This window comes from Zalophus californianus, chromosome 1, assembly GCF_009762305.2.
Source record: "Zalophus californianus isolate mZalCal1 chromosome 1, mZalCal1.pri.v2, whole genome shotgun sequence".
NCBI lineage: Eukaryota > Metazoa > Chordata > Mammalia > Carnivora > Otariidae > Zalophus > Zalophus californianus.
The window spans coordinates 87,854,953-87,882,553 of NC_045595.1; the positions used below are offsets into that span (position 1 = coordinate 87,854,953).

The following is a 27,601-nucleotide window of genomic DNA, read 5'->3' on the forward strand; positions in this document are numbered from 1 at the left end:
TCTTAATAAAACAGAGCCAGCCTTGCAGGACGTCAGGTGCCATGCTAAGTCCTTTCCGTGCCTCATCCTATTTTATACTTGCAAGCACTTTATGGAGTTAACATCTTCCATCCCACTTTACAAAGAGGAAAGTGAGACACAGAAAGAAAGAATAATTAATTTGACCTAGGTCAGCCAGTCCATTGACAGAGCTGGAATTTAAAACAGCAAATACTCCTTGTCAACGAGACTTTTGGGGTTAACGTAGAACTGAATGTAGAAGTTTCGTAAAGGAAAGGAAAAGAAGATGCTCGGGACCCAAGGCACAGCTCCAAAATGTGTGAGAACATGACCGGATGATTTAAAATCACGTTGAAAACACAGGACCAAGTTTTCCACGTACTCTGTGGGATTCATGTAGGAATAAAGCTAGAACTGGAGTCAGAAATAGTAATGTGCAATAAAGAAGAGTATATCACAAGGGCTACCTTTTGGGTTTTGTTTTTTTTTTAAGATTGTATTTGAGAGAGAGAAAGAGAGAGAGCATCATGAGAGGGGGAGGGTCAGAGGGAGAAGCAGACTCCCCACTGAGCAGGGACCCCGATGCGGGACTCGATCCTGGGACTCCAGGATCATGACCTGAGCCAAAGGCTCTTAACCAACTGAGCCACCCAGGCGCCCAAGGGCTACCTCTTGGAACATGAACTGGTAAATGTTCTTTAAATGGCAGGACTTTCCTCCCTAGACTATTGGGCATGTGGTGTGAAAAGAGATAAATAGTTCATCAAAAGCAAGTGAGCTTTTGGGAGGGTGAGGGTGGGTTGGGGGCAGGCTCCTGGCACACTGCTGTGACTCGAGAAACAGATCACAGCAAAGGTACCAGCCTCCCCAGCTCCTGAAAAATTCATTGCCCAAGTTCCTGGGTGGGCATCGTGATGCCACTCCCAGCAGCCTTGCTTTCTTTTCTCCTCTCTCCATCCTTTACACTTCCAAACTGTGATCCAAAATGTCTTAAGAGTTCTGTATTGATTACCTATAAATGTCTTTGAACCCCAGAAGCGACCCTGCAGATACTGATGTGCTGCAAACCTGGGGACTAATAGGAGACAGCTGCAGGGAGAAGGTTTTAATAATGCAGAGTAAACAAGGCATTAGCAGTGAAATGTGGACACGTTGACAGTCATGTTCGGTGACTCCGAATTCAGTGACAGAGGCGTTTGGTGTTACAGGAGCCTGGGGGCTTGCTTGCAGTTTGAGTTTTGCAGATGTAGCTCTGTGTTCCCATCATGACACACACTCTGAGAACTTTTTTCCTTGACAGAAGGCGACCATTGGTGGGGAGATAGGAGTGAAGACGTCAGCTTCCTGATTTCAGGGCAGCCTCCATGAAGGTGCCACCCGCTTTGTCCTGTGGCTTTGTACTGAACGGCACCCTCTGTCTTCCTATGAATTATGAATGCAAATAAGCAAGGGCTTGCCTTCTAATGAGACCGAAGTGAGATGTGAAAGGTTCATCTGAGTGTGTAGAAAATGGATAAGGTCACCTTGATGTTTGGTTTCTGTAACTTAGTGACATTTTGCAGGATACAGTCGCTATAGTTCGAAGGAGAGTGGACAGCAGCTCAGTAAAGCAACTTGCGGGAAAGAACGTGGGTGGGTTGTTGCTTGGATCATACATTTATACATCACATAGCTGAGGGTTCTAGGCACTGGGTGGAAGGTAGTGAAAAACAGAAACAATGCCACCTTCATGGACATCTCACCCAGTCTCCTGTATTTACAGAGTATCCATAGACTGTCAACTCCCAAATGTGTGTCTTCCATTCTTCAGTTCTGTCTCCAGATTCACATGCCCAGCCTGCCCGGGAGTGGGGGTAGATGTCATGTGGACTTCTAATAGACATCCTCAACTAAGCATGTCCAAAAGTGAACAAATAGACCCCAGCCCCAGTCCAAATCAGCTCCTCCTGAGTCAACATTGACTCTTGCATGTCCTTTCACTCACGTTCCACTTCCAATCCATAAGCAAAACCTATTGACTCGATGTTTAGAAGATGATCACTACTTAGCACCTCTACTCCTACTGCCAGGGCCACCATCGCCTCCCCAGTGTAAGATTGCAGTAGCTTCTAACTGACCTCCCAGTAACCCTCCCCCAATACCTCACTCAAACGAAAAGGCACAAATCTGTTCAAAATGGCCTTGCAGCTTCCCATCATCACCCATGGAAGAACCCCTCCCTTCGGTCACTGTGAGAATCACCCTCACCCACCCCACTCTAGTCATATTAGCCTCCTTCCTATTTCTGGAACATGCCAGGCATGTTCCTGCCATTGAAAGCCTGGCATGCCCTCTCCTCCAGATACATAAATTATTTTGCTCCCTCTCTAACCTTCAAGTCTGTGCTTACACGCCGTCATATTGGGGAGGACTCAGACTTCTGAGATAAAATGGCCCTTGCTGGTCTGAGAAATCCTTGTGTCCTTTCCCTGCTTTATTTTCCTCCATAAACCTTACCATTATTGACTTACCACTGTTTATTTGCTTACTCATTTATGGTCTGTCTCCCCCCTACTATAATGTAAGCCAGTCGGGCAAAGATTCTGTTTGTATCACTGCTGTATTCCCAGCACCTTGAACAGTGTTTAGCACAGAGCAAACACTGAGCAGATATTGTGGAGTAAATGGATGAATGAATGCCGGACAAGCTAGTGTTACAGGTAGCCAATAAGCCAGGACACAAACAGCTAGAGCAATGAGGAAAGGAAGAAGTTGAAGTAATGGAGGAAATGGGCTTCTTTGGGGGGGACACCCACTGAGAGGGGATTCAGGAAGTTTCTAGAAGAGGGCTTCTCAGCTGTGACCTGAAGGATGGAAAAAGCCAGCCCTTTGATGTAAAGAAACAGAGTTGGGAGAGGAGTGTTTTAGAGAGGAGGGGGAAGGGTGTATAGGAAGGCACAGATCATGAGAGGGCTTGGGAAGTTTGAGAAATTACATAGTAAGCAAGAAGATCCATGTGGTTGGAGAGGTCAGGCCAGCAGTAGCTACATCATGGTTTTGTAAGAAGAATGGATTTTATTTTAAGTGCAGGGCAATCCACTGAAGGGCAATTGAAATCAAGTCTTTTTTATTATTATTATGTTAATCACCATACATTACATCATTAGTTTTTGATGTAGTGTTCCATGATTCATTGTTTGCATATAACACCCAGTGCTCCATGCAGAACGTGCCCTCTTTAATACCCATCACCAGGCTAACCCATCCCCCCACCCCCCTCCCCTCTAGAACCCTCAGTTTGTTTCTCAGAGTCCATCGTCTCTCATGGGTCGTCCCCCCCTCCGATTTCCCCCTCTTCATTCTTACCCTCCTGCTATCTTCTTCTTCTTCTTTTTTTTTTTTTAACATATAATGTATTATTTGCTTCAGAGGTACAGGTCTGTGATTCAACAGTCTTACACAATTCACAGCATTCACCATAGCACATACCCTCCCCAATGTCTATCACCCAGCCACCCCATCCCTCCCACCCCCCACCACTCCAGCAACACTCAGTTTGTTTCCTGAGACTAAGAATTCCTCATATCAGTGAAGTCATATGATACATGTCTTTCTCTGATTGACTTATTTCGCTCAGCATAATACCCTCCAGTTCCGTCCATGTCGTTGCAAATGGCAAGATGAAATCAAGTCTTAAAATGGATCTACGGCAGTAGAAATCAGAACAACAGTGGCAGTGAAAGGTGGGGATTGGCTGAAAGGGGGTCTGAGGGTAATTTTAGGGATGATAGAGGTGTTCTTTATCTTGTTGGGAGTGGTGGCTACATGGGTATTGTACACGGAAGATCTGGGCATTTCACTGCATGCAAATTTTACCTCAGTAAAAATAATACATCATCAACAATGTCATCAAGACAAGAAAAACTACCAAAGACACTACACCAGAATTGTGATATTCATACATATATTGTGACACTTGTAAGTCAGCCTGTATCAAGGTTGTTTCTTCGGCTCCTTGTAGCCCATGCATGACTTCTCAGCTTCAAGGAGGTCCTGGGCACACTCAGATGAGGTGTCTTAGGGAAAAAAGGGAGTCCAGAATGACTGAGCATGAGTGGGGAAAAGGGTTCTGTATGGTTTGTTCTCACCCTGTGGGACGACTCTGACAAGACAGGTGACCAAGAGGTAAAAGAAATCAGCCCCTTCACACCCTCACACCCAATGACATAGGGACCCTTGAGTGGGAGGATGTGCCCAAGGGTCTGAGTGAGATGAAGCTTAGCTGAGCTCCCCTCTGTGGCTGGAGCTCTAATGGGTGGTTATGTCCACTTTGTCCATACATTTATGGATCTTTGCTTGGAATTGTTCCACAGACAGACGTGGTGTCGGGCCTGGCAGCACACCATTTAGGTACCCATTCCCACTCATCCTGTGTGTCCTTCGGCCCCAGGAATCTTCAACACTTCATAGCTGTGCAACTGTTTATGTCTGGGTTGCTAACTGTCCAGCCTTCTGTGGTATGCCTTTGAGAGTCAGCATAGCCCACCTGCCAGGAGAGTGCTGAGGGTGCTAGATGTAGACAGATGGTTGAGTTTTCACCACCTCAAGGTCTGGAAGCAGGAAGCAGAAGAACTCTCTGGGACGTTCTTGAGAATGTCTAAAGGTAGATGTACAATCGCTAAGGGCCATTGGTGCTCAAGCTGAGCCCTCATCCCAACATAAGGTCTTCTGGCAGCCAGTTGCCATTCATTCATTCATTCATTCATTCACAGTTTATTCCAAGAAGGGCACAGTATTGTGAACTGGTTACAATTTTACTGATATCACTGCTAGATCTCTTTATCCATAGGTATATTCAGCTACAAAGAGAAGACATTCTCGGGGTGGGGGGGAGCGGGGGAGAGTGGAGGAGTGAAAGACACAGTGTCTTTATGTCTCTGCCTTGCCTCTCTTTGGCTCCTTCCTCTGCAGTCTCTTCTTCATCCAGATGAAGGTCAAATGTCCTTAGACTTTGGACAACAAGCCTCGTGGGACTAGGCTTCTCTGTGAGTGGGTTCTCACTGCTTCGTTCCCTCAGGGGAATAAGAAGTGACTGTCAGCGACAGCTTGAGAAACAAACTGCTTCAGAAAGAGATTTCTTCAACTGCATTATCCATTCCAACAATTTGAGGAGAAAGTTAAGCTGGGTTCACTCCAAGAAACTGAACATATTGGTTGTGTACCAAATAAACGTTTTTGAGCCTTTTGTTTAACAAATACATATTACAGCTAATATGTGCCAGGCATGGAGCTATGTACTTTACAGATGCTAACATTTATTCCTCCTAATAACCCATTTTACAGATGGGGAAATAGGTGTGAATAGGTTAAGTAATTTGCTCAAGGCACATGACTGGCAAATGGCAAGGCCAGATTTAAACTCACGCAGGCTTGTTCCAGAGCCCATGCTCTTAACCACTAGGCTGTGCCCCTCTGCCTTGGTCCATTCTGTCAGTGCCTCAGCTTTGGGTCAGTGGCCAGCCTCCCCTCATGATTTGGATACATCCTAAATCCTATTCATTTCAGCCAGTCTGGCCATCATACTCCACTTGCTAGGGATTGGTTTAAGATGAATATGCCATCAGTTCTGGCCAAAAAGTGTGAAGAGAGGGGTCTGAGAGTGCATGGAAAGGAACATATTGGGGCTCTTTGTTTAAGCCGGTTTATGGAGGTTTTTGGTTACTTGTAGCTGAAACTGTCCTAGGTGATATAGATGATAAATTAAGATTCTTTTTCTTTTTCTAGCAGGAATATTGATGTAGAAATATGGTTGTGTCATTTTTGGATTATATTTTCAAAACAGCTTCTTGTCAACTTTCAAATAAAAGTTTGAATTCCAAGGAACAAACCAATGCTTGTGATATCAGAAATGACAGTATTTAGGGCTTGCCTCTAAGAAGTAACAATGAAAATGTAGGATGCTGCATAGTTCTGGTTTGGTATAAGCCTTGTAACTACATTTTGACTACCCTGGTCTGTTATTGAGTATCCATGGTCAGATGTTATTGAGCATTTGGTCCATTGAGTCTATCAGAGTATGAGATTCCAACAAAATAATGCTCATAGAAAGTCTTCCTCGATTGGAAAACTGCTCTACACCACTGAATTCTCTCTCTCTTTTTTTAAGTTAAAGTTTAGTTAGGTAGCATACAGTGCAATATTGGTTTCAGGAGTAGAATTCAGTGATTCATCACTTACAACACTCAGTGCTCATCACATGTGCGTTCTTTAATACCAATCACCTGCCTAGCCCATCCCCCACCTACCTCCCTCCATCAACCCTCAGTTTGTTCTCTATCCTTAAGAGTCTCTTTATAGTTTGTTTCCCTCTCTCCTTTTTTTCTTTTCCCCATTCCCATATGTTCATCTGTTTTCTTTCTTCAATTCCACATACGGGTGAGATCTTATGGTATTTGTCTTTCTCTTACTTATTTCACTTAGCATGATATACTCTAGCTCAATCCACATCATTGCAAATGGCAAGATTTCATTCTTTTTGATGGCTGAGTAGTATTCTATTTTATATATATACCACATCTCCTTTATCCATTTGTCAGTCAATGGACGTTTGGGCTCTCTCCATAGTTTGGCTGTTGTTGATAATGCTGCTATAAACGTTGGGGTAGATGTACCTCTTCGAATCTGTATTTTTGTATCCTTGAGTAAATACCTAGTAGTACAATTCCTGGATCATAAGGTAGATCTATTTTTAACTTTTTGAGGAACCTCCATACTGTTCTCCAGAGTGGCTGCACCAGTTTGCATTCCCATCAACAGTGCTAGTGGGTTCCCCTTTGTCCACATCCTCACCAATACCTGTTGTCTCTTGTGTTGTTGGTTTTAGCCATTCTGACAGATGTGAAGTGGTATCTCATTGTGGTTTTGATTTGTATTTCCCTGATGATGAGTGATGTTGAGCATCTTTTCATGTGTTTGTTAGCCATCCGGATGCCTTCATTGGAAAAGTACCTATTCGTGTCTTCTGCCCATTTCTTAACTGGATTATTTGTTTTTTGGGTACTGAGTTTGATAAGTTCTTTATAGATTTTGGAGACCAACCCTTTATCAGGTATGTCATTTGCAAATATCTTCTCCCGTTCTGTAAGTTGTCTTTTAGTTTTGTTGATTGTTTCCTTCACTGCAGAATCTTTTTATCTTGATGAACTCCCAATAGTTCATTTTTGCTTTTGTTTCCCTTGCCTCTGGCTATGTGTCTAGCAAGAAGTTGCCATGGCTGAGGTCAAAGAGGTTTCTACCTGTGTTCTCTAGGACTCTGTCTCACATTTAGGTCTTTCATCCATTTTGAATTTATTTTTGTGTATGGTGTAAGAAAATGGTCCAGTTTCATTCTTCTGCATGTTGCTGTCCAGTTTCCCCAACACCATTTGTTGAAGAGACTTTTTCCATTGGATATTCTTTCCTGCTTTGTCAAAGATTAGTTGACCACATTGTTGTGGGTCCATTTCTGGGTTCTCTATTCTGTTCCAGTGATTTATGTATCTGTTTTGTGCCAGTACCATACTGTCTTGATGATTACAGCTTTGTAATAGAGCTTGAAGTCTGGAATCATGATGCCTCCAGTTTTGTTTTTCTTTTTCAGGATTGCTTTGGCTATTTAGGGTCTTTTGCGGTTCCATAAAATTTTAGGATTGTTTGTTCTAGCTCTGTGAAAAATGCTGGTGGTATTTTGATAGGGATTGCACTAAATGTTTGGATCACTTTTGGATAGTACAGACATTTTAACAATGTCTGTTCTTCCAATCCATGAGCATGGAATGCTTTTCCATTTCTTTGTGTCCTCTTAAATTTCTTTCATAAGTGTTCTATAGTTTTCAGAGTACAGATATTTTACTTCTTTAGTTAGGTTTATTCCTAGGTATCTTACTGGGGTTGGTGCAATTGCAAACGGTATAAATTTGATTTCTTTTTCTGCTACTTTGTTATTAGTGTATAGAAATGCAACAGATTTCTGAACATTGATTTCATATCCTCCAACTTTGCTGAATTCATGTATGAGTTCTAGCAGTTTTTTGGTGGAGCCTTTCTACATAGAGTATCACATTGTCTGCAAATAGTAACAGTTTGACTTCTTCCTTGCTGACTTAGATACCTTTTATTTCTTTTTGTTGTCTCATTGCTGTGGCTAGGACTTCCAGTACTATGTTAAATAGTAATGGTGAGAGTGGACATCTTTGTCTTGTTTCTGACCATAAGGGAAAGGCTCTCAGTTTTCCCACTGAGGATGATATTAGCTGTGAGTCTTTTGTCTATGGCCTTTATGATATTCAGGTATGTTCCATCTATCCCTACTTTGTTGAGGTTTTTATCAAGAATGGATGCTATATTTTGTCAAATGCTTTTTCTGCATCTATTAACAGGATTATATGGTTCTTATCCTTTCTTTTATTAATGTGTACACCACTGAATTCTTTATGGTTGGGAGATTTTTGTGTTTTTCAGGAGTCAGAATTCTCTAATTATCCCAATAGTAAGTTGACTAGGGAAACAACAGAAGTGGTTGGCTATCATAGGTGGTTGGGTTTTTTTTTTTTTTTTTTTACGGCCCAGAGAAAGGCTTCAGAATGTTAAAGAAGTGTTAACTCAAAGCCAACATTTAATTGAACTTACGATTTCCAGTGTATGCAAGATTCAAAATAGTAAAGTATCTGACACTGAAGACCTCAATGATAAATGTGATTCTTTTGAGTTTTGTCACTCTCTAATTCATGAACATATCTAATACTATACACACCAAAGTTCTTCACATATTTCTCGAATGAAAACAAGAGTAAAGGGGAGATTTTGCTATTGTTTCAAACATATATTATGTATAAAGTATCTAATATATTAATATCTATGGTTTTAATGTAAGTTCTATAGTTAACCCCCCCACACACACATGCACAGACACACATGACATGCACATCCCATTATTTTAAATGTAAAGCTGAGCAAGGAAAAGTCATCATGTTCTGGAAGCCATGCAGGGAAGGAGAGATGTCTTAGTCTTAATACTTAAATAGTCCTTAGTGGCAATCATCTTGATTTTTTCATGAAGGTGACTTCAGAGTTGTGAAATATATCCACATTGTAGTCAATTAAAAGTCTATAAACTCAGGGCGCCTGGGTGGCTCAGTCATTAGGCGTCTGCCTTTGGCTCAGGTCATGATCCCAGGGTCCTGGGATCAAGCCCCGCATCAGGCTCCCTGCTCTGCTGGAAGCCTGCTTCTCCCTCTCCCACTCCCCCTGCTTGTGTTCCCTCTCTCAGTGTGTTTCTGTCAAATAAATAAAATCTTAAAAAAAAAAAAGTCTATAAACTCATATCTATAATACCTTGCAACAAATATCATGATGCCAAGTGATTCCATGTCAGCACAGTGGGGGTTTTGCCCTCCAGACGGTATTTGGAAATGTCTGATGACATGTTTAACTGTCACAACTTGGATGAGGGTGAATACTAATAGTGGGCCAGGGATACTGCTAAACATCCTATAACGCACATGACAGTACCCCACCCAAAGAATTACCCAGCCCAACATGTCACTAGTGCTGAAGTTGAAAAGTCTTGAGTTAACAAAATAGGTGCTTATGGAAATTCTTCCCAGCTTAAAGTAACATTTACACTAATTGAATAAATGAGAATCTTTCTAGTGCAATCCTCATGGCAGTCTCATTAAAGTAGATTATCACCAATCATTCTTATTGGCTAAAGGTTGCTCTTGGAATTGTGGTCCGTGGGCCAGCAGCATCAGCTGCTGTTGAGACCTTGTTAAAATGCAGACTCTCAGCCCTATTCCAGACCTGCTGAATCAGATTCTGCATTCTTAGCCCTGGATGAGTCCTGCACACAGTGAAATTTGAGAATCACTGGGTAAGAGGACTGCGTATCTACACCTCACCTCCAAAGCTGATCTGTGACTAGAAACAGGCGAAGAGCTCCACTTCTTAGAAATATGAAACAAGATTGGAAAGCCTCCCTCTCACAGGTGTGAGGTAGAAATTACCCCATGCAAGTTTCCTGTTAACTGTTTCCATTGCTCCTTTTAAGCTTTTCTCCACAGGTCAGCAATTAGAAGGAGAGTGAAGTGGTAACTAGTTTACTGTGGTGATCACTTTGTAATGTATATAAATGTTGAATCACTATGTTGTACACCTGAAACTAATATAATATTGTATGTCAACTACACTTCCATTTAAAAAAAGGAGATTGAGAAATTCATCGAAGCACACTGAATTGTAATATTCAAATTAACACAGGCTATGATACAGATCTGCTTTCACCAAATGTGAGTTACTGATTCCAAAAATACTTTTCCAGTTTCATCCTAAAATCCCTTTGGGTATCTGTGACCTATGTTTGCGAAGCTAACGTATAAAAATCCTTTCAGTTAACCTCTGCAGAGAAAAAAGCAAAACCATGCTCCATCCTTTTTTTTAGAAGTTGCTCCAGAATCTAAAGGATCCTGATTCTACTGTGAAGTAGCAGGATGTAAACAACTACATGTAAATCTCTGCTAGTTAAAATGCTAGTGCTTGCTAAATGTTTTAAGGAAAGTGATTTGAGGGCAGTGGTGGGAAAGTAGCATTATTTTTTAATATCAAAGAAAGAACTAAGGACATGTTTTAATTGAAAAATTAATTAGGCATTTTAGAGCTGAGGGTACTAAAGCAATCTTTCCTCCAATGAGAGGAATTTATGTATAATAGAATAGAGGTTCTCATAGTAGAAAATTTTTACTTGAACAAAAGAGTAAGGACAGGTAGCTTGCAGAAGTTCCAGTACTAATTCAGTAAAGACACTGGGGATCCTAGAGTGTATGGAACAGGAAGTTCTGTTAATGTATTTATCCACGTGAGGATTTCCAAAGAATGTTCCTGGGACTTCTACAGAATGAACTGGGTTTCACGGGCAATTAGGTTTGGGAAACACAATGTTAAACAAGGTTTTAGATCTTTACTAGAAGGCCTTTCAGAGCTTTCAATATGTTCATGAAGGTTATGAATCTCCAAGATACCATAGACCACGTTGCCAAGACATATTTTCATAGATTCCTTTTAAAAAGTTCTTTGGCACAGGCGCCTGGGTGGCTCAGTTGGTTAAGCGACTGCCTTCGGCTCAGGTCATGATCCTGGAGTCTCGGGATCGAGTCCCGCATCGGGCTCCCTGCTCGGCAGGGAGTCTGCTTCTCCCTCTGACCCTCTTCCCTCTCGTGCTCTCTATCTCTCATTCTCTCTCTCTCAAATAAATAAATAAAAACTTTAAAAAAAAAAAGTTCTTTGGCACATACTTGGTAAATGTCAGTACATGTTGTTTAGTAAAACAACATGTTGTTTAGTAGCAGCATGTATGCTTTCTATAAATTGTGTTGATGAGGTATAGTTTCGTTGAGGCCAAGGTAGATAAATCTGTGATCCAGAGAGTAAAGGTCCAATTCCTTATGGGTTATAGGATCTGTAGGACAAATGACGTGGGGCCTGCAAGAATGTGGAATTGGGAAGGATAGTAAACCAGCCCCAGGAAGGACCAACCACGAAGCAAGGAAAGCCTGAGAGACTAATGAGTAGAAAGATAAATTTGGAATGAGAAATTCTACACCTGACACTTACGCGCTCCACAGGAGGCTTTTATTCCTCAGTAGTTGTGCATCCCACAGTGCCTAGTGGTGTGTACCCTGCCATGGTCACAGAGAAGGAGAACTTGGAGCAAGGCTTCAGCCCACAGTGGGCTCATGTTTTGAAAGCACATTCATCATTTTGGGACATTTGGAAGGTAGCAACAGGAAGTTTTGCAGAAGACTCATGAGAGGGATTTCACCAAAGGAAGTTCTGGTTTGAGGGTAACCTGTGAGGTCCTGTCTGTTTCTGGGGTCAGCTCAGAAGGAGTCAGAGAATAGCCTTATGATAGAACATCTGAAAGCCAAAAAAAAAAAAAAAAAGATAGCAGTAGAAGATGCACCGTCAGGTGGCTCAGAAGGAAGCTCTGCAAATAAAAGCCTCTGAAAGAATTGAATGGGGGAAATGCATTCAAAGTTTGCACAGGATTGAGAACTCTGAATTTAAATAAAACCTGCATGGTGAGGTAGAAACAGGAGTATTCTGTTTGTTGTCTTGGTGTGGCTTTTCTTTCATCAACATATTCAAAAAAGGTTTATTGATTGCTTCCTTTGTGCCCAGCTCTGAGCTAGTAATTACTCAGTGGGCATGGTCCTGCACTCATGGAGCTCACAATAACGAACAAAACATTAATTTTGTCTTTGGATAAGTGAATCAAAAGAAACAGCACTGAAATAGGGTTGACTAAAGCAGTGGTGGAAATGTAATTTAGATAGGTGCTCAGTGAACTTCTGAGCCGGTGGTGACAGAATGTCGAGATCTGAAGGATGAGGAAGACAGTCACTTAAATATATGAGTCCAGAGCATTCTCAGCCAATGAGAAGGGCCCCAAGGTGCAAAAGATCCTGATGCGTTTGAAGAAAACCAAGCAGTGTGGCTGGAGCATAGTGAACAGGAGAGGTGAGGTTGGAAATATCAAGAGGAGCTGGATCACACAGGCCATGGCAAGCCATGACAGGATTTCCTTCTGTATACAGGATTGTATTCCATGCACAGCAAGGAAGCAGTGGCTCTTGTGCGGGAAATGGATTTAATGTGATGCCACAGCAGAAGCAGAGAAGTAAGGAAGTTGTCGGGTGGTCCAGGCAAGAGATGGTGGTGGCTCGAGCTACGGTAGCTGTTGGATTTTTATTTGTTTACGTTTAATGTGTGGCTCTTTCTTTTAATAGAAAAGCAGGGCCTTTGTCCTGGTTTCCCAGTTTGGCTTCTGCGATCCCACCAGCCACCTGATGGTGGAGAACGTGCGTTGCAGGGGAAATAATGGGATTTACTGCTGAAAGAGGATGGTCTGGGATACCCTGGGACACAAGATCATCCCTCCTAGCCTCTGCTCTTGCACTCTCTTATCTCCCATCTATGGAAATGGATTATCTGTCCCCAAAAGGTGGGCTAAGGCTGCATCTGTCTCCCTCATCTTTGTATACATTTGGCACATAACTAGTATTCAGTAAATGTTTCCTGAACAGAATAAACTGGGTAATGGAGTGACACCTTTCTGTGTGTGTGAACTAAATCTTTCACCATAACTAGCTCTAAGGTAAGGAGATAACCTGGATTATTTAGTCAGACAGAACTTGCTGATAATTAAATGAGAATCTATGCAGTGTGATTTTTACAGCTCTGTAAAGATACCACCTGCTTTTCTCCTTTGACATGCTTGCTTTCTGCTGCCTAAACTTTTGCTATTAGAAATTCATTCCTCTGATATGAGGTTGTATCCCTTATCGAAACACAAATATCCTGAGATAACACATGAGCCTTATCAATCGTCTTGGACTTTCGTGGATCTACCGTATCTTTTCTTGAGAGAAAGCAAATTTTTGTGAGAGGAGAATGAAACAAAGTAGGAAGGAGCTCCTTGTGGAGAAAATGCACTCCTTGGGATGGGTGGTAACATGAAGTAAAGGGTGAGAACAGAGAAAAGAGGACAGTTTCTAAATGTTCACAATCTCTGGCTCAATAATTCCACTAACCTAAAGAAATAATATTACACATGGGGCCAAGATTTATGTACGAAGATAGTCACTGCAATAGTACTTACAACAAAAAAAGTGGAAGCAACCAGATGTCCAATGATGGGGGCTCAGATAAAGAAATGCGATAGGCTATACAGTGCAAGATTATGCTGCTATTCAAATTATGTTTCTGAAGAATTCTTAATAGCATGGGATGAAAGTCCAAACAAAAATGCATGGGTGTCTGTGTATTCCATGTATACCATACATCTACAGTATAATTTCAAATATCTGAAAGATAGATCTATGTAGAAAGGACTGACTAGATATGGGTGTGTATTTTTGTGAGTGTTGCATCAGTAGTGATGGGTTTCTTTGGTGGTATTTATTTTCTTTTGATAATTTTCTATTCTTTTCCAGAATAAAACAATATGAATTATTAGAGGACGTGTTATTTTTAATATCTCTATATAAACATTGTTTCAAAGGCAAGGTGCCCCAGATATCATAGCTTTCTCTGTGGCCGTTGAGCAGGTGTTGCTAGGTCTCACATACATTACAGATCCCACTGACCTTTTCAGAACAGCTACCTTTTCCCCTGAGGAGCAATTTTGAATTCACTGGCCAAATTGCTGCATCTGTTTCTGGAGAAATTCTGGGTGTTTGACTGAACTTGAATCTGTGGGACAGTTTTTCAGAACTGAGTCTTACCTGATGTTCCTCATTCCTCAAAGGCCTGTTCCTGTTAGAGAAGAGTTGGTGGTTCTGGGGGAAGGAGGCTTGAAGAGTGTCTAAATTCATCAGCAAAAGAACCATAATGTCATCTTCACAGCATTTGAAATTTGGCTTTCTGGCGCTTGGCTGAAATGAGTGCAGGCTGGTGGCACTGTAATTTGGCTTCTGTCTGGATGTGGTTGCTCTCTTAGGCCACTTAGCTCTGGCAGAGATCAACTTAAATTGTGAAACAGTGAGGAAATGCACAGGTTCCAGTCAACAGCATAATCCCCACATTGTACCAGGCATAATATGCTCCTGCAAGGTGTTTTCCATGACTGAACTTCTTGCCAAAGTTCAAACGTGGCGCAGAATACCAGGAATCATCTTTAAAAAGGCGTGGTATTCATTTCCATTTTTCCTCCTTTCTCCTGGGAGTGGATATATTTCTACCGGGGTGTTTTATGTTCAACTAAATGGTAATTTTTGCAACACAAGGAATGAGTTTATTGCTAAATTAAGTTGCAACACAGTAAAACAAGCTAACTCCTTTCCTAAATTATTTGATATAAAAAAAAAAAAGGAGAACCTGATCTTTGTAATGAGTTGTCTCTTTTTCAAAATACAGAAAGTTTCATTTAAATGTTAAAAAAGTACAGTTGACATCTTATCTAATTCTGTGGCTTGTTAATCCATTAATGTCATTTATTTTGATCACCAAGTTGTTCCAGATTTAACCAGTAGAAAAAAATACATATGGGGAGATAGAGCTATATGTAGATAATCAGGGGAGATTTTACCCCTCGGGAGACATTTGGCCATGCCTGATGACATGTTTGATTTCCACATCCCAGGGTTGGATGTGGAAATCCACGGAGGGATGATGGGAGTGTTTTATTGGCGTCTAGTGGGTTGAAACCAAGAATGCTGCTAAGCATCCTGTAACATACTCAGAATTATCTGGCCCAAAACGTCAATGGCACCAAGGTAGAGAAACCTTGGTGTGTATAAATAGATGGGGGAATGAGCATGTAAACATGGCACACTGACATCAAGGTGAAGGGTATATGGGAATTTTGTACTGCTTCTGCAACTTTCTTGTAAGTCTGATGTTATTTCAAATTTTTAAAAAGTGTTCAGTGGGTACAGTTGGAGTTTGGGTCTTAATGCCCTAATTAATCTCCATCAAGAGACAGAAAGTGACTTATCCTTTGTTGGGAATGTAAGTTGAGCTCAGTCACTGTCCATGATCTCTGGGGCTCCAGTCTTTAGGGCGAGAAGGGAAATTGGCAGAGCTCATGGCCCCTGACTGTGTTTGCTTACTCCACCAAGGGAATGCACAACCTTCTTGTTGAGGCCGTATTTAGACAGAGAACTGATGTTTTGCTTCAAGTTCTCTTAGAACCTGGAGTTGGAAGCCACTGATGAAGAACCCACCCCTCCGCACCCAGCCCCTCTGTACCTGCATTTTGTCCCCAGGCTGCCTTATATTGCATATATATAGATATATATATAGATAGATATGTATATATATATCTCAGCAAAGAATTATGTTTTAGTTTTTTTCATGAGTTTGCACCCTGGTTCCTCCAGTAATATTGTGAAGCTTTGTTTGGGTTTGGAGCCCTGCCTTCTACTACTTTTGTATACTGTAGTGACTAAGAAGAATTCAAGCTCTGGAGAACACCACCTGTTCCACCTCTTACTAGTTGCATGAACGTAGTCACATTATGGAGCCTATCTGTGCCTCAGTTTTCTCAACGGTTAAATGGGGAGAAAAATAGCACCACTTAGTTGAGTTTAAATGAATTAATACATGTAAGCTGGTGGAACAATGGCACATATTAAGACTTCAGTAAAAGTTAGTATTCATTCATTCAGTTATATTAGAATTATTTCTGCCCTCCCCGCAAGGATTCCCTGTCCTCTGTGTTAGGAAGATATAACTGATATGTCCCAGCCATCCAGATGTCTCCTACAGCATGACTGTTTCTTGCCATTTCTGTTTCTTTGACTCAACTCAAATACTTATTGCGAATTTCCATGTTCTGTGGCAGGCACAGTGATTGGGACTTTTTAATCTTTTACGTCTCTGTTCTTTTCCCATCCCATTCTGTTCTATCCAACTCTCTTCTTCCACCCATTGGGTATTTCCAACAAGCCATACCCTCTACTAAAGGCTTTTTATTATTTCATGTTTTTCATAAGAGCCCAGTGTGAGATAGAGGACATTATTCTCATTTTACAATGACAGAAAATGACATCTGGAGAGGTTAACCAACTTGACTGAGGCCACAGAATTAAGAAGTAGTATGCTTTTTCCTCTACTTTCCCAGTAAGGATGTACTTTGAGTGGGGAGAACCCTGCTGTCCAACTAGGGTTAGACTATGATCTAAAGAGTCAATGCCATTCTTCTGTTTTACTTCCTTGCAAATCACTGAGGCTGGAAGAGACCTGCACAGGTGAGCATTTAGCATTTGTCATGCTCCCAGGGCCATGCTAGGTGCTAGAGACATAAATATGTGAAACACTTGGTCAATGAACTCTGTTTATTTAGGGTCTCAGTTATCTTTTACTGAGTAACAAAATGCTCCAAAACTTAATGGCTTAAAACAGTGATTTATTGTCTCTCATGATTCTCTAGGTAGGTTGCCTGGACCCACTAGACAGTTCTTCTGTTCCATGTGATATTGTTTAAAGTCACTCATGTGGCTGCATTTAGCTGGGAGCTTGGCTTGGGGGGCGGTCCAAAATGGCCTCACGCATATGTCTGACAATGGATGTTGGCTGTTGGTTGGGGGCCTCTGTTTCTCTCCACATGGCCTCTCATGCTGTAGGGCGTCTCACCATGGTATCTCTCTAGTAGGAGAGCCTGGACTTCTTCACATGGTTGTTGGCTTCCAAGATAATAAAAATGGAAGCTACGTGGTCTCTTAAGGCCTAGTAATAAAAGTCACAGAACATCCCTTCTGCCACATTCTGAGGCCCAGAGCAAGTCACAGGGCCAGTTTAAGGGCTGGGGAAAGAGAGTCTAACTTTTGATGTGAGGAATGGCATAGGAACAAAGGGATGGGAAGGATTGTTGTAGCCATATTGGAAAACAATCCACACAGTCACTGTCCATCTAATTCTTTGCTGGATAAGCTGGGTTTTAGAGCTGGAAGGCCCCTTAACCATCAGCCAATACAACCCCCTAGTTTCACAGATGCAGAAATTAAGACCTAAGAAATCAAGCCACTTGGACCAGGCCAGCACACTTAGTGGAGGCACGAGCGGGGCTTGCCAGATTGGTGTCGTCAGCTGTGTATGGCAATGTGTGCTTTGCTTTTCCTCCAACAGAGGTTGTCTCTGCTGGGTTCCTCTTTGAATTAAGGCTGTCCCTGCTAAGTCTGGAGACTACAAGGGTGTAAAAGAAGGAAGGGATCTGTTTTTTCCTCTTATGAATCTCCCTCCCTCCCTATTCCTGGGCTGGACACCAGGGTCTTTAGTTAGTGCTTTGGCCTCATTGGCCAGCATTGACCAGACATACCTTCTTCATTATTGCCTCTTCTATACATCGGAACATGAAATGATGCTGGGTTTCACCACATGCATAAAAAGTGGCTGCCCAAACCCTACCAGATGTTATATTATAAAACAATACATTTATGTAATGTTATTATACCACAGTGCATTTTTCTAAAATTCACAATTACTTCAGTATGAAATGTGTTGCTTGTTTTGAAATGGAGCAGGTGAGCCACAAATTACTGATTTCCCTCAGTGTACCCACAAACCTGAAAATAATTAAGTGGTTCCATTTTCTCAGATCATTATGATGCTCCTGTGGATATTTCCAGCCTCCTGGATAGAGGACAGATATTTATTTTGTAATAAAGACAATATTTGTTGCCAAATATAATTCTGGGATCCCCCCAGCTCTCATGAGGGTGTCTGACTCTTATTGAGGGTTAAGGTAAATAAAAAGTGCAATACTTAGATTTAGGACCCCTTGAAGACCATACATTTCCAAAGAAGAACTGGTAGAGACACTCCCTAGGAAAAAAATATTCATTTGATTTTTGATATATTGAATAGACTATAGATTGAATAAAACCCTTTTCCTCATTCTAAGTAGCATTTACTATTTTGTAAATTAAATAAGTAATATTTGTTTATTATAGAAAATTTAGAAAAGACATAAGTACACAAAGGAGAAGATAAAGATCATCCATAATCTTACCTTATAGTCAAAACCACTATTAACATTTTCAGTGTATGTTCTTCCCATCAGAGTGATAGAGGAATAGATCTATAGATTGATAGGGATGGGAAGAGTGGGGTATAGCTAGCTATACATATAGGTGTAGGTATTTTTCTCATTAAAAATTGGATCATACTACACCAGGATAAAAAGCTTTTGCACAGTGAAAGAAACCATCAACAGAACAAAAAGGCAGTCTACTGAACAGGAGAAGATCTTTGCAGATATATCTGAGAAGGGGTTACTATCCAAAATATATAAAGAAATTATACAACTCAATACCAAAAAAACCAAACAATCCAATTAAAAAATGGGCAGAGGATTGGAGAGACAGTTTTCCAAAAGAGACATACAATGGCCAATGTGAAAAGATGCTCACCATCACTCACCGCCAGAGAAATGCAAATCAAAACCACAATGAGATATTACTTTATACCTGTCAGAACAGCTCAAATAAAAAACACAAGAAATAACAAATATTGGTGAGGATGTGGAGAAAAAGGAATCCTCATGCACTGCTGGTGGGAATGCAAATTGGTGCAACCACTTGAAAACAGTATGGAGGTTCCTCAAAAAATTAAAAATAGAATTACCATAAAATTCAGTAATTCCACTACTGGGTATTTACCCAAAGAAAACAAAAACATTGAAAAGATAGATGCACCCTTATGTTTATTGCAGCATTGCTTACAACAGCCAAAATATGGAAGCAGCCCAAATGTCCATCAATAGATAGATGGATAAAGAAGATGTGGTGTGTGTATATATATATAAAATAGAATACTTATATATATAATAGAATATTACTCAGCCATCAAAAAGAAGGAAATCTTGCCATTTGCAACAACGTGGATGGCCCTAGAGGATATTATGCTAACTGAGAAAAAGATAAAGTCAGAAAAAGACAAATACCACATGATTTCACTCATGTGGAATTTAAGAAACAAAACAAACAAGCAAACAAAAGAGACAAAAAACTCTTAAATACAGAAAACACACTGGTGGTTGTCAGAGGGAAGGTGGGTGGGGGGGGTGGATGAAATAGGTGATGGGGATTAAGATTACACTTATCTTGATGAGCACTGAGTCATGTATGGAAATGTTGAATCATTATATAGTACACCTGAGACAAATATAACACTGTATGTTAATTATACTTCAATTGCAAAAAAATTTTTAATGGGATCGTACTGTCAAATAATTTTGCCACCAGATTTTTTTGTTTTGTTTTGCCTGAATGTGGCAAGAACACTTTTTATGTCAATAAATATTCTTCTGTCATACATGGAAGTAAATCCCTCTTGTTTTGACAGGACAGTGATATTGAAGCACTGGTCGGGTGTTTGGAAAATGTCCTGGGTTGCACCTCTCTAGGTAAGTTGCTTCAGATTCCAAAATGTAGTGCTACCTGCTGATTCTAATGGAATATCTGAGGAGTAGAAAGCTTGGAAGGAATCTTTTTTTTTTTTTTTTAAGATTTTATTTATTTATCTGACAGAGGGAGCATAAGCAGGGGGAGCAGCAGAGGGAGAAGGAGAAGTGCATCCGCGCAGAGCAGGGAGCCCAATGCGGGACTCGATTCCAGCACCCTGGGATCATGACCTGAGCTGAAGGCAGACGCTTAACCGACTGAGCCACCCAGGCACCCCACTTGGAAGGAATCTTACAGATATTTCAGTCTAACCTCTTCATTTTATACAGGAGGAAACTGAGGCCAACAGAAGTTGGAAGTCTGGCCCAGGGCCAGGCAACTCAAAGTTTATTACTGTAAGTGACTGGCAGTCTTCAAGGATGAAATGGTTGGAATTCAGTGGTCCATTGTGATCAAATGGTGGCCTGGCAGTGCATAATAGTAGGCTTTCCACGTTCCCCGGAAGAGGAATCTCCTATCTCACTCTTCCTGTAGAAACAGATTGCATTCAGTCAAGCTGCAAGGACCGTCACTCTGAAGGTCAGCCAGTTACTGGAAGCGATTTGGTCTGAAAAACAAAGCTGAAATTCCTTTAGCATTGTCCGTCTCAATAAATGGGATGGCTGTGCTTTTACTATTTCTTAGTTTCTCCTTCTTTTTCTTCAATCTGAAAAAGCCCAACTGTGGAAAATTCTAGCGGTGGAAATAAATTGTCACACCTGACATGGGTCAAAGGACAGAGGATATACTTACAGGTCCTGGGTGAAACAGGCTGAGATTTTTTCTTTGAGATTCGACTTCAGGTTTTTAAAGTTTTTAACTGCATGACCAAAAGCAATCTCCTCACAGGGAATGGCAGGAATAAAGATCAAGTGCTCAGGTGTGCAAACATTCACCACTATTTTATTAGGAGCTTTATGCACAGTTCATATCCTTTTCATAGCTTATTCCACGTCTTTGTGTACAGAGCCTCGGTCATAAACATAGCTCCTGGGTTTTTTCTCCTGATCATCGCCCTACAATCTGTTCCACTGCACATCAGTAACACTTACTGGGTACATTTAACTCCCAAGTATGGATTTGAAGACCAGGAAGGCCTTCCTTTGTCCAAGTCACTTTTCTTCTGCAGACCTTAGATTAGATCAGTAAGGTTCAGACTGGGTTCCTTGGGGACCTCCAGGAGCAGACAAGGCTCTGAGCAGCTAGAGAACAGAAACCATGTCTACACAGCTCATCTGTGTTTCTCCAGAGTCTGACACAGTGTCTGGTGCAGAGGAGGCCCTTAACAGATATTTTAAAATATTTTTAAGAGAAATGAGATGCACACCCTGCTCCTTTACCAGCTTCAACCAAAATAGTTTCACTCTTTTATCTGTTTTATAAATTAGACTTATAATTGGGTTGTGTCTTGAAAAAGATAGATTCCACTGCAAAAAAAAGAAACTAACACTGGATTGGAGAGATGATATCTAAATTCCCTTTTAGACTGTATGCTTTTATAAAAATGAGCAATAGAAACATGGAATAAAAAAAATGCATTTATCTCTGGAGCTCCCCTCAAGTGACAGAAAGGGGACAAAGCTATATAAACTTACAGGACAAAGGGAACAGGAGAGATGGCTGCAGGTGAGAGCTGTTAGCTCATTTGAGAAGCTAGGACGCAGATGGATGCGTGGTGAGCAGTTTAGAAGACGGACAAGGTGAAAGCTACATGCCTAAGATGTGTTCAGGTAAGGAGAGCAGCTAAGGGGCAGGTTAGAGGACTCTGAGATGGCGGGGCTTGTGCTTTTGAAATACCTGTCCGGGGAGGTACTCACAGTGGGACCCTCATCCCAGATGAGAATATTACTTTCACAACTCCAGGCTTCCAGCATTATACAGAAGCCATGAAGAAATCTCCTTGTGCAGTGTTATAGGGATGAGACCGCTCGGGGGCTAGTACCTGTTTTGCTCTAACTACATTTTGGGGGGAGATTCACAGATACCGGAATCACTGTGGCATTAATATATGTCAGAACGTTAACAGGATCTGAGGGACAATGTAAACTAAAATGTGTCAGAGTATAAGCCTTGTCACTTAGAAATGAAACCTCTGTGGATTGAGTGAGGCTTTACTTATATTCCGTATCAGCCTATGCATTTTGGAAATGTCCAGTTGCTTATGGAGCAGGTTAAGCTGTTAAGTATCTCCCACAAATATTTTCAAGAGCTTCTCTGAACCCTCAACAAGAGAGGAAAAACAACAGGTGCAAATGTCCTTTCTGATTATTCAGACCGCTCAAATTTTAACTTTGCAACCTTGAAAACGTTGTGTGCAGTGGTTTGACCCCCACCCAACCCCAGATTTAGTTTTATTTCTACTTAAAACAGAGGTAGTGATATTTTCCCTGCCTGTATCAATAGGGAGTAGAGAGAATGAATGAGTTAGCATTTGTGTAGCTTCAAGAGATCCTGAATTCAAAGGGACCCTTTTGAATTCCAAGTTGAGTATATTAGTTTCCTCTATATATCAAGGTCATTTTAAAGCCTTTAGATCAGTGGTTCTCCCACTTGAACATGCATCAGAATCACTTAGAATCACTGCTTATGAAAATGCAGGTCTGGTGCGTGGCCAACAATTTGTATGTCTAACAAGTTCCCAAGCAGTGCTGATGTTTCAGGTCCAGACCACATTTTGAGAACCATAGCTTTAAAGTCCTTAAGCCCTGAAATTCTTACTGTGCACCCCACACCAATTTATAGTCCAAACAAAATATTGCTAAAGTACAAAATAAAAATTTTATTTATTAAAATTATAATTTACCTCTAAGCTAAACTGAAAATAGCTCCTTTCTACATTTTTTCCCCTTTATGTGATGCTGTCTGTGTGCTGGGCTATTTGGCACTTCATACAGGAGTTACTGAGCTTCCCTGGAAGCAATATTGTATTTTTGCCTCATCCTCAGCATCTGCATCAGACATTTAGGGAGGTCTGGTGGGCTCAAGACACTGTATGAGGTTTCAGATGTTGAGACCTATTTGGAACTTGGTCTCAGCCACCAGGTAGGGTCCCGGACCAACCAGGGCACAGCTTTGTAATGATACCAGAGAGCACCACTAGGTGCTTCTTTCATACACAGAGTTTGTTGTCCCAAATGGAGGCACCTCATTTCTGAAGCCTTAAATCCCCCCTGAAATTTCCCATGGCATATAAGACACAAAGCCAGTCATGAACAGGATGTTGAGTGATCCCAGGTGGAATTAAGAGAGGGAGGGAGAGAAGAAATTAAAAAGAGAGCAGAAAAGGCCAGAAATCAGGGCTTGGGGGAGACAGCCAAGAATGTAGGCCATTTCACCAAGGGCAGATACATTAAAACATGAAATTTCCAAGGTTTAAATATGTATCCTGCCTTTCTCCCCTTTCCCCGTTCCTTTCTTCCCTACAAAATGTTTATAACGCATGTACAATTAGCCAGATATTACAAAAAATGACATCCCTGTCTTAATGAGCTCCCAGTGTAGTCAGGGAGGCTAATAATTACAGGGCACTGTGATGAGGACTACACATACTGTGAACAAGGAAAGTGGAAGACAAGGGTCCACTATGGGGATGCAGCCTGGGGAGGACTTCACAGAGGGTGAGGTTTGTAATTTCTTGTGTCAGTGAGGGCCGTACAAGATCTTTTTTTTTTCTTAAGATTTACTTATTTGTTTTAGAGTGGGCGAGAGAAGAGAGAGAGAATGGGAGGAGGGGCAGAGGGAGAGAGAGAATCTCAAGCAGATTCCTCGCTGGGCTTGGAGCCCAGCTTGGGGCTTGATCCTGGGACCCTGAGATCATGACCTGAGCCGAAATCAAGAGTCAGAAGCTTAACTGACTGAGCCACCTAGGCACCCCAGGGCAGTACAAGATCTTATTCACTGTAGTATTCTCAGAGTCTAACATATAGCCTGGCATACAGTATTTTTTCAATAATCATTTGATGAATGAGTAGAAAGATGAATAGAGTTGACTAGGGGTTGGAGGGGGGTAGTATTCTCTAGAAAGGATCAAAAAGCGTGAAAGCTCAGAGGTAGGAAACAACTGGGTATATTCATGGAACTATCAAGAAGTTTGGTATTTACTGGAATAAGGTGTGAGAAAGGGATCAGCAAACCTGGCTATGTAGGGCTAAACCCATGAATAATCTTGTATGCCAGGTTAAGGAGCTTGAATTTTATTCTGTGGATTAGGATACCACTGGTTTTTAAGCGTGGTCAGAAAAGATTACCTTTAACAAACAATAAGGAGGTAGCTTTGAAAGGAGTGACTTGAGATGGGGAACTGGTTATGGGCTCTCATTACACAGACAGTAGGTGGTATTACTGTAATAACTTCAGGCCTATCACTATTCAGTAAGGACAGAAGATGACCTCTCACTTCCTTTTCTTCGAACTTAGAAAAGAAAATTCTGTCTCCATATTTCTTAGTAACCAGATTATGAATCAAGGCAACATATGAAATTTAACATTTTTAAATGTTTATGAAATTGGCTGTACTTCTAGAGAGAGAAGTCATCAGCAGAATGATATGAGTCCTTGGTAAACTATACTTATAAGAAGGCTTATTTTGTAGATCCAAACTAGATGTTCTCACAGAAGCAATTAGAATATAACAGATGCTTCAGAACCTCTTTGCCCGTTAAGATCCCCTTAGTGTGTTGTGTTGTCTGATCAGTTTGGCTTTTTGAAAATTGTTACCCCTCAATTCTTCCACTGAGCCTTGGTAATAACTATTTAATCTCTCCTAAACAATGTGACTGATATAGACCAGAGACGACATCAGGGCTTCTGATTCCTTTAGAATCTTCCTTTGCTTAAGCTCTTCAAACTCTAAGCTGTTAACTGTAAGGTTGACCGACAGCTGTTTAACCTTGCACTATTGTGCTTTTCACCTTGAAAGAAATGAATTTCTCATACTAATTAGAATGATGTCATCATAGTGTTTTATCTTTCCTTCCTGACATACTGAAACCACTACATTTGAGGAGAGGAGGAATATTTTGGAGCATAAACCACTTGGATCATTTTGATGCAGATGCACAATGCACAATACCTGTTTGCCATTATACTTTCTGTTTATGTATTAAGGAAATTTAGTAGTTTCTGTAAGTTCTTTAAAACTTGAAAGGATGCAACAGATTCAGAATTAGTGGCAATTTATAGAGAACCTACTACGTGTCTGCTACCATGCCAGACATGGTCATTTAGCAGATGTGTGGTGATGGGACAGGGGTAGGGAAAGGGCTTTGTAATATAAATAAATCCCTAAAACTGTAGCATTACTCATTCTTAGTAGCATACTCTTAGCAAAGAACATTCTGTATATTACTACTATCTAGAAAAAAGTGCCAGTGATTGAGTTTGCCTAACTAAGAGAGAAATTCAGCAATCATGAATTCTTTAATCACTCATACATTAGGATATCACCAACTTAATATATGTTGGTTTGTCAGTTCCTTGGGAGCTTCCTTGATATAATCTGAAACCAGCCCCTATACCTAGGCAGGCAAGGAGAGGCCGAAGAGAGAGGCAGGCCGCTCCAAATTGGTAAGTGGCAGTTTAATAAGCAAGGGGAACTTACAAATGAGGCTTGTCTTGGGTGGCTGCAAGACAATTAGATCTCTGCAGCCACCTGCCGATGTAGAGGGTTTAACTGGGTTTAGTCATATATACCAACCATCCAAAAGGTCTCAATACCACATCATTACCTTAAGGCTGTGTCCTTGGAGCAGCCTCTGGCAGCAGGAAAGGCAAGTGGAATGTACATTCCAATGACGGGAAGGGAAGGGATGAGGGGCCTCTGATTGCTGGGGTGCGGCTCACTGATCAACCGGCAGTCAGGTCCTCTCAGTGGCCTCCACCAACAGAGTACTTTGTAGAGGAATGGTGTTAGGCCATAATGATATCTTAGGCCTGCATCTTGCCATCAAAGACTTAACGGTTTCAGAGGAGAACTAAGACAAAGGCCTGAATAACTATACAACAAAAGAGTAAGGATCCAGAAAATGGGGAGATCTCTTTTAGTTGAGGGGGATGGAAGTCATCAAGGAAGCTTCAAGGAGAAGATACGAGATCATTCCTGCCATAAGATAGATTTGGCCATGAGGAGCTGAAGGCCCCACAGGTAGAAGGGAAAGGAGGAACCCAGAGACAGGAACAGGCAGTCACAGACAGGCTTTGCTCAGGAACGGTGAGTGGTTCCATTCGGTGTTATTTGCCTGAGTCATCTCACTTGTTAATATGACATGAACTATCTATGTAGCTAATTTTTATTATTTTTCTAAAACAAATAAGGTCTCCTTTTCTTTGTAAAAGGTATTTACCAGAATTTTTAATATCTAGTACCCTTTTGTGTAGAGGGAAATATTCACTACTACTTGCACTTGATTTAAGTTTCAATGTATTGAGCTATATAATTATAAAGATATTACTGCTCCCTTTTCTATCTTGTTTTTATAGACTCTAGCTTTCCTGTTTGTCTATTTCTTTTAAAGAGACTCTTATATATGGACTCCTGAATTTTCTTCTAGGATTCTTATTGTCTTATTTTCATAGTTTTTATGCCAGGTGAATTATTCTCTTCCATTTAATTTAAATTCGCCTTTTGTCATATCACAACTCCTGGATATTGTCTGTTTCTGATTCTATTTTGGTCTACTGATCTCGATTCTTTTTTTTTTTAAGATTTTTTTTTTTTATTTATTTGAGAGACAGAGAGCATGAGGAGGGGGAGGGGCAGAGGGAGGAGAGGGAGAAGCAGACTCCCCACTGAGCCCCGACGTGGGGCTCTATCCCAGGACCCCGAGATCATGACCCGAGCTGAAGGCAGACGCTTAACCGACTGAGCCATCCTGATCTCGATTTTTAATCTTCTGTCAGTACCAGAGTGTTCTAATTATATAGCCTTTATGGGATGTGTTAATGTCTAATAGGGCAATTATCTTCCAATTTTCTTATTTTTTCAAAAGATTCTTATCCTCTGACTTTTATTTTCCCACATGGATTTTAAGATCATTTATCCATTTCCAAAGGACACCTTTTTTTCCTACTACTAAGTTCTAAGAAGTTAGTAGCACAGCATTTCTAAAGTAACTATACAGCAACACAGTGATTTCAAAACTGGTTTTAAGGTAAATGCAGAAACAGTCTTCATATATTCGTTTCTTCTCCTGACCCGTCATAAAAGTCAGTGCCTGTATTGCTTATCTATGGCTGCATAAAAAGTACTCAAACACTTATTGGCTGAAAACAACAGTAATCATTTTTTCCATGGTTTCTGTGGGTCATGAATTTAAAAGTGGCTCCGCTGGGTGGTTGTGGCTCAGGGGCCCATGAGGTTATAGTCAGACATCAGGACCACAGTCATCTGAAGGCCAGTTGACTCACTCATACAGCAGCAAGTTAGCAGAGGGCCTCAGTTCCCTCCACATGGGCCTCTTCCCAGGTGGCTTGGAAGTCCTCAAGGCCACTAATGCTGGACATTGGGCATCATTGCTAGAAGGGCTACGATTGCCACCTTGGGAACCTGGCCTTGGCTGCCACTCCTGCCCGGGCCCTGGCTGGATGGACTCCATGTGTCCTCTTCTCACTACCAACATTGGATACACAGTCTGGGGAGAACGTGTCTC

At 41.2% G+C, this 27,601-nt stretch overlaps 1 protein-coding gene across 11 annotated transcripts in view; it reads left to right on the top strand.

Moving 5' to 3' along the window:
* NEK11 (NIMA related kinase 11) overlaps window positions 1–27,601 on the top strand; it is a 243,966-nt gene that overhangs the window by 159,266 nt on the left and 57,099 nt on the right. For 6 of the 11 annotated variants that reach the window (XR_003518009.2, XR_003518010.2, XM_027583555.2 and 3 more), the window contains one exon: window positions 19,858–19,918. The exons of 1 other annotated variant lie outside the window; for it this stretch is intronic. Coding sequence is in view for 8 of the 10 variants with exons in the window: in XM_027583555.2 (XP_027439356.1) it covers window positions 19,858–19,918 (61 nt within the window). In the remaining 2 variants the exon portion in view is untranslated. Of the gene's footprint in view, window positions 1–19,857; window positions 19,919–20,042; window positions 20,072–20,245; window positions 20,446–27,601 lie in introns of those variants that run through there. 4 more of the 11 variants (XM_027583559.2, XM_027583562.2, XM_027583560.2 and 1 more) reach the window with 4 other exon arrangements.